The sequence below is a fragment of the Monodon monoceros genome, unplaced genomic scaffold (genome assembly GCF_005190385.1).
Source record: "Monodon monoceros isolate NGI ecotype Baffin Bay Population unplaced genomic scaffold, NGI_Narwhal_1 Super_Scaffold_19, whole genome shotgun sequence".
NCBI lineage: Eukaryota > Metazoa > Chordata > Mammalia > Artiodactyla > Monodontidae > Monodon > Monodon monoceros.
The window spans coordinates 12247656-12254452 of record NW_021703775.1 but is presented as its reverse complement, the minus strand read 5'-3'; the positions used below and the strand labels follow the sequence as shown (position 1 = coordinate 12254452).

At 49.2% G+C, this 6797-nt stretch overlaps 1 protein-coding gene across 1 annotated transcript in view; it reads left to right on the top strand.

The window, feature by feature from the left end:
* The first annotated feature begins 772 nt into the window (after window positions 1-772).
* Window positions 773-6797, top strand: part of RPIA (ribose 5-phosphate isomerase A) — a 30013-nt gene continuing 23988 nt past the window's right edge. Inside the window, exons 1-2 of the mRNA XM_029232445.1 lie at window positions 773-1049; window positions 6477-6537. Coding sequence (XP_029088278.1) covers window positions 777-1049; window positions 6477-6537 — 334 coding nt within the window. The 5' untranslated portion in view covers window positions 773-776. The remainder of the gene's footprint in view (window positions 1050-6476; window positions 6538-6797) is intronic.

Sequence of the window (6797 nt, the reverse complement as noted above, 5' to 3'; positions counted from 1 at the left end):
AGGCTAGAGTCCCTAGTAAGGTCCCAGAATAAAACTGAAAGTCACTGCCCTTACGTCGTGCGTTTTTTTTCGTCCACACCTACAGCAAGATACTTTAAAGGTAGAGAAGAAAAGAGAAAGCTGTTAGGTTCAGTGAAAGCCCTTTTTAAGTCAACAAGTATTGCAGGGTTTCTGCAGGTCACACGTATGTTCCCAGCCAGGCTCCATCTGGAGGGAAACCGTGCCATCCAACGCTGCCCAATGCAGAACAACATCTAAGGCTGGGCGTTCTAATTTGTAGCCTTGGGCCTGCGGTGGGGGGCGGGGGGGGGCCTAAATATGGACTAAAGTGGGAGCCAGGGCCCCCAGGTGCGTTTCCCTGCGGCGTCAGTCTAGAGAAGTCACTCCCAAAAGGACATCTCTAGAAGAGCGACTGCCCTCAGGCCTCGTCCACCGCCACGTTCTTACTTCTAGAAAAAACAACAGGGTCAGGTCTAACACTCCCTTCGCAGATGCTGGGGCAAAGAGAAAAATCACCAGGATTGACCCCACCGGGGCTACTTGGGCGGTACAAGCCGTTGCACCAATGCCTTTCGCCGAGATTTGCGAACCCGGTCGCGGAGCATTGTGGGGCTGGTAGTCCAGGCTGGGGCACGGCTTTAGGCCACTGAAGCCGTAGAACTACATTTCCCAGAAAGGCACTCGCTGCAGCAGACGCGGACCTAGTACGTCAGCTACCAGACTTCCGGCAGAGCCGGGGGGTGGGACCGTGGCGGAGGCTGGAGCGGGGCGGCGGGATGCAGCGACCCGGGCCCTTCAGCACCCTCTACGGGCGGGTCCTGGCCCCGCTGCCCGGGCGGGCCGGGGGCGCGGCCTCTGGCGGAGGTGGGAACAGCTGGGGCGTTCCGGGTTCCCACGTGCAGTTGCCGGGACGGGCGCAGTTCGGCGCTGGCAGCACAAGTACAGCTGGCGGGGACGCTAACAGCGTCTGCCCGGCCCCCTCCACGATGTCGAAGGCCGAGGAGGCCAAGAAGCTGGCGGGCCGCGCGGCCGTGGAGAACCACGTGAGGGTGAGCAGCTCAGGAGCCTGGTGGTGTGCGTCTGATGTTTGGAGTGGGGTTAGTAGGGACTTAGCGTGTGGCTTCCTTTTCAACAAATAAGAGACTGGGACTGCGAGAGGTCTTCACTCGCTTCACTGTCCTGGGAAGTCGCGGGGGGGGGGGGGGGCTGATTTTAAAAGTGTTTTGAAATTTTACTCCAAGAAAGTGCTTAGCTGGGCGCGCACCCGCTCCTGAGTGTACTTGTTGGAGGGAAGAGGAGACTGAGCCAGAGGAGAAACCCAGACCTTAAACCTCCTCCTTTTGACACTTTAAGTCTGGAGGACCCTCTTTAAGGTCGGGATGTGGAGATGTTTAGCTCTTACTTGGCGAGGTCGTGGCCCTACTTGTTTGCTGTGTTGCGGGTGTGGTCCTCTTGGGTGGAGTCTTTTAACCCGAGCTCATTTGCTGTCAGCAGTTATCTTAATTGTAATACCGGCGGCCAAGTTGAGTATCTCTGCCCTTAGGTGGAGTTTCCTTGACTTTATTGGCTTCTAGTCTTTCTTTTCTGCTTCCTGGAAAGTGGTATCAGATTCCCTTTTCTCTAGTGATGGTTCTTTATTCTTTACATTTGGTAATGCTTTCGTGTACAAAGTTATTTTGCCTAGATAGATGTTTGATCCTCCCACCGCCTGGCTAAGTGGGAGGGGCGAGTGTGGTAACCTTTGGCTCAGCGTGTTCTGTAGGAGGAATGACCAAGGATCCTCCAGGACCCAAACCGAGTGACTTCCGTTCCAGTGCCCTTCCACCTGTTACACAGCTGCTCTGTTCTGGTTTAATAGTGTGGTTAGCAATAGGATTTTCTGTGGGAATTCACAGAGATAATGTAAAATGTGTAATCTGGCTCTCCTTTTGGGATTCACGTGCCTCAGCTGCAAAATTGGGACGGTAAGCTGAAATTTCAAAATGCCCGGATAAAGTGAATCATAATGGATAAATGTAATGGATAAATGAGATCTATACAATTAGAAAAGACCCATGTATTACATTTCCTGTTAACCTATTTGCATTCCTGTTTGGTGGCACGCCCCTCCCTGACCATTGTTTTATTATTTTGTATTTGGTTAAATTACAATCTGCAAGCTCCCACCTTAGGCCAGAGCCGCAAAACACTGGATTCTGGCCACATTATTGCATGAAGTTACCAGGCAATCCTGGGGAGATCGTCATAGGCCTTTTGGGGGCACTCAGCCCAATCTGTTACACCCACTTTCCTTTTCAAACTTCTTTTCTGAGATGCCAACACTACTTGAATTTTGTATTTTCTGCTTTGTAACTTTGATTCATTCATTGCAGGTATTTGTTGAGTGCCTACTATGTGTAGGTAGTTGGTGTGGTGGTCAGAAATGTGGTTAAAGGGAGGAGGAGAGGCTGGTCCTGGATACTTTGCAGACAAGATAACTTAATTCAGAACCACAGGTTTATTGAGCATAGTCCCGTACCTCACTGTCAAGGCTTAGCTGCTCTCTCCAGGGGGTATCCTATCCTTTTTTCCATCTAAGGCCGAGTTTTCCTTTAGCACTTCGTGTCTTGAAACTGTTTACTTGTTACACAACCCAGGTTTGGCTGCTCACCCCTCCAAAGACAAGTGTTGGTTGGAAAGAAAAGGTTACTTTATTCTGGAGGCCGGCAACCTGGGGAGAAGGCAGACTCCCAAGGATCAACTCCAGGGGAGAAAGGGGAAGTTAATCGCAGTTAATCATTTGGGGAGGGGGCGTTCAGAGTCTTATCTTCCCCTGAGTGCAGACTTTCTTCTGATTGGTTGATGGTGAGGTAACTGGGTGACGGTTAGCCGGAAGTCTTTCGCCCAGCGTGAATTTACCATCTTCCACCTGGGTGGGGCCTTAGTTCCCTTACAGGAACTCAGAGTTGTATTGTTTTGTATATTCCTTGAGAAGGAACCGGGACCTTGCCTGTCTTGACTGCACCTCCCTGGTTTCTGCAGTCCCTTCCTTCCCGGATTAGCAACTGTTTGAATCTGCCCTTTGGAACTCAGGGGAGGTCAAGGAGGCTGAAAGAAGCCTATTTCCTACAAACAGGAAGCGAAGGACACGGAAAGGATTTGTACGGGAGGACCCCATAGGGTCCTGCTCCGTTTCATACTCACTTGTGTAAGTTTATCAAGCTAGGTTGTGTGCGAGGTCCTGTTGGTTCCACCTTTGGAATGTTCTTAGAACTGACCCTTCCTGTTGGCCTGCCAACTTTCCCGGTTTAGGCTCTCCTCATGGCCAGAAGATTGCAGTTGCCCTTATCTCGTCCCCTCTGTCGACCACCCAAGTGGTGCATTACCATCTTCTGAAGCTTTAATCTACTCTTGTCACTGTGCCCCTCAGGTGGCCTCGTCCTAACCTCCATAAGACACATCAGGAGCATCTATTGTCAACCAGTACTGAGGCAGGTGGAGGGGATACACAGATGAGAGGCTCTGGTTCTTGTGTTTAAGCCCACAGTCTTGTTTCCTTCTCTGCTCCCTTCTCTCCCATGTACCAGAACATTGGAAAGGACAGACTGCTGGCATAGAGTGTGTGTTTTAATATCAAAACCCTTGACCAAGAGTGCTTTTTCTTGTCTGCTGCTTTTGCCTATTAAAATCATATATGTCCTTCAGGGTTTGGTTCAAAGGCCATTCTTCCTTTCAGTTTTTCCTTAGTCTTGTAGGGGAAGCAGCTCTCCCCTTGAATTCTGTAGCACTCCATACCTCCTAGGTGCCTTATGCCTCTTAGGTGTCTTTATGGTCTAGTTATGTGTATGTGCGTCTCCCAGTTCCCTGAAGGGTAAGCTTCTGGAGGGTAGTTAACCTTATTTTCATTCCGTGTTGGTCACAGTGGGGCCTTCCCAGTAAATGCTTGATGAATTATGCGGAGTGTGGACACGAATATGGAGGTTGTGGGGTGAATCTCCCTAGCCCATTGGTGACTACTTGCATTTCTGGGTGGGTGGAAAACTTGGAGAGTTCTCAGCTGAAGCCTTTGGGTAGCCACCCGGGACTCAGATGTGCCTGTTGCAGGATGGGTCACCATGCAGGGCCATGCTCTCCTGAAGGTCCCTAGCCTCCTTTGTTCTCTTTGGAGCCTGGGCTTAGCTTTTTGGCTGGCTTGGCTTGAAGGAGTTGGTGGGCAGTGGTTCCAGTTGGTCAACAGAAGAGGTTACCCTACTGGACAAGGTGACCCAAGTTGTGATGTTGCACGTATGACCTGTTGTCAGTACTTGCCATTAGGAGGAGCCTGCTCCTACAGCAGAGCCTGCCTGGCAGCCTTCTGCTGTTGGGCCACATCTATTTGGCTTTGGCTGGTACACTGATTCTTGGCCAGTCATTTGATTGCAAGGTAGCAGGACCACAGGGTTGAGGAGCTTTGGGCCTGGCAGGCCTGTGCAATTCCTGGCCTCTTTCAAAAGCCAAGGGAGGAGCCTTGCACAGAGCTTGTGGGACTCACCCAAGTTCATGTGTGTGCCACCTGCCTGCTGGGTGACGTGAGTATATGGCAGTGTATGGTAATGAGGAATCTGACAGTTGAATTACTATATAGCTAGAGCTCACAGCTTCAGGTTGGGTGTGAAGGTCAGGTTGAGCCTACCTAGTGAAGACATTTCCTCGTTACTTGAAGGTTTGTACATTTTCTGATATTCAGCTATTTTGTGTTGTGATGTAGTATTTACTGGTCTTGAAGACCTTGCTATTGAGGTTTGCCCAGGTAGCTAAATGGCTATTGGATGCATTGCCTTCTTGAGGGCATCATCACAGGTGAAATCCTGACCTAGCACAAGCTCTGTTTTAAGGCCCCTTGGTGTTATTTGGTGACTTTGAAACTTTGAGCAAAGGCACGCACCCCTGTAGGATCAGATACTACCTGCAGATTCCAGCATTTCATTGAAAGTATGTCTAATAATCTCTTGCTCATTTCTAAGTCTTAAATTTTTCCTTAGGGTGTTGGATTAAATCTCTAAAGTGAGGCTAAGGGCCTTGAGGTCACAAGGGGTTGTTGTGAGATTTGACTTATATTAACATTTATGAATCTTCTTGGTAGGTGCTTAACAGATGAAATTAAGCTTTGGCTTGTAGCTGTTTTGCCCTAAACAGGCAGGAGATTACTCCCAGGAAGTTGCTTAGGAACCAAGCTTCACATTAGTTCCTGACTGTTTGTACTCTGACCTTGTTTTGCCGTTTGTGGTCTAACTGACCTTGGCTGGGCCCCTACTCTGCCCCTGATCTACTCTGAGGTACCTGCCCCCTTTTCTTAAGATAATAGGCTCAGTAGTAAGATGCCTGTTTCTTCTCCGTTGTACTCAAGGAGTGGCTTCCTATATGGCAGATGAAGACTGTTTCTCATGTTCCCACCTAAGCCTTCACCCTCTCCCCATTTTGTCTGAAGCAGGCTTGTGCAAAATGAGGACCCCTTGGGATCAGTCGGACAGAGTTGACGTGATTTGCTGTTCAAGGTTGCTTCAGACTCTCTTCTGTTGACTTGGGCTGGAGCTCTGGATGGTAGCCTTGATGTGTCTCTGAGGTTCGCTGTGATGCCACCAACTTGATGGGGACCGTGTAGATGTTAAACTTGTGTGAAAAGTCGCTGAAGCCAGAAACCTCTGTTTTCTGCTCTTAACGTTCAGCTAGGCTGTTTTTCTCCTAGGGTCTTTCCTTTCTGATCGTGCTCCCGGGGATGGCCAAAAATCGTTCAGCGTCCATCTGCAGGCCATTTCTGTGAGGCTGACTTAAGTTGCTCTATGTTGTAAATAAGCCAAATCTTTTGTGCTGATAAGAGGTAGGGAGTGTTAAAAATGAGACAACAGACCCAAAATGGAGTCGCTTATGCCAAGCCCCGCGTCACCAAACAATACCTAGTTACACTTTTGGCTCTCCCGGAAATGGAATCTTAGCTCAGTCAATCAGGAATCACCTTATCAGCACTATTGAGGTCATCTGCCTGGTAGACCCCTGCCGTCCCCTAAAGGGAAGTAACTTTACAATAACCAGCTTGCTTTTTTGCCCAATATAACTTCCTTGTCCCCGCTTGCTTCTTGCTATAAAAGTCTTAATTTTGTACAGCTCCTCAGAGCTCCCTTCTGCCTGCTAGACTGAGTGCTGCCCAATTCAAATTGATTTTTGCTGAAATAAATGCTTAAAATTTTTAATAGGCTTCAGTTTATCTTTTTACAGGAGGAAATGGTGATGTCATTGTCAGGAATGAAAGGAGGAGGGCTCTGCTGATAAATTGCCACTGGGCACCAGGACATAGTACAGCTTTGAGGTTCAGTGATTATGTTTCTGTGGGCACAGTACCTTGCACCCAAGTTGGTGAATTGCTGTTCCTAATAATTTTATAGCTCTAAGGAAGTGGGCTGGAGAAGGGAGTGAAACACGGTATTAATAAGTCTTGGATTTCCCTCCTCCTTTTTTTGCAGAATAACCAAGTGCTGGGAATCGGGAGTGGTTCTACAATTGTCCACGCTGTGCAGCGAATAGGTATGCTTTCAGGCTGACTCCTGGATGTTTGTGTGGGGTGGTGGGGATGGGGGCATAGAGGAGAGGGAGGAAGCAGGGCACAGCTTGGCACCAGCATTGTGGAGCCTGTGGCCAGGTGAGTGTTTCTGCTCTTCTCTGGGTGGGATTCTTGGGCCTCTTCACCCAAATTTGGGGTTGCCCTGGCTTTGTTTACTCTGCTGAGCTGGGTGAGGAGCTGACTTAGGGTGAGGTCTCCACAGAATCTTAATTGTCATCAGTGT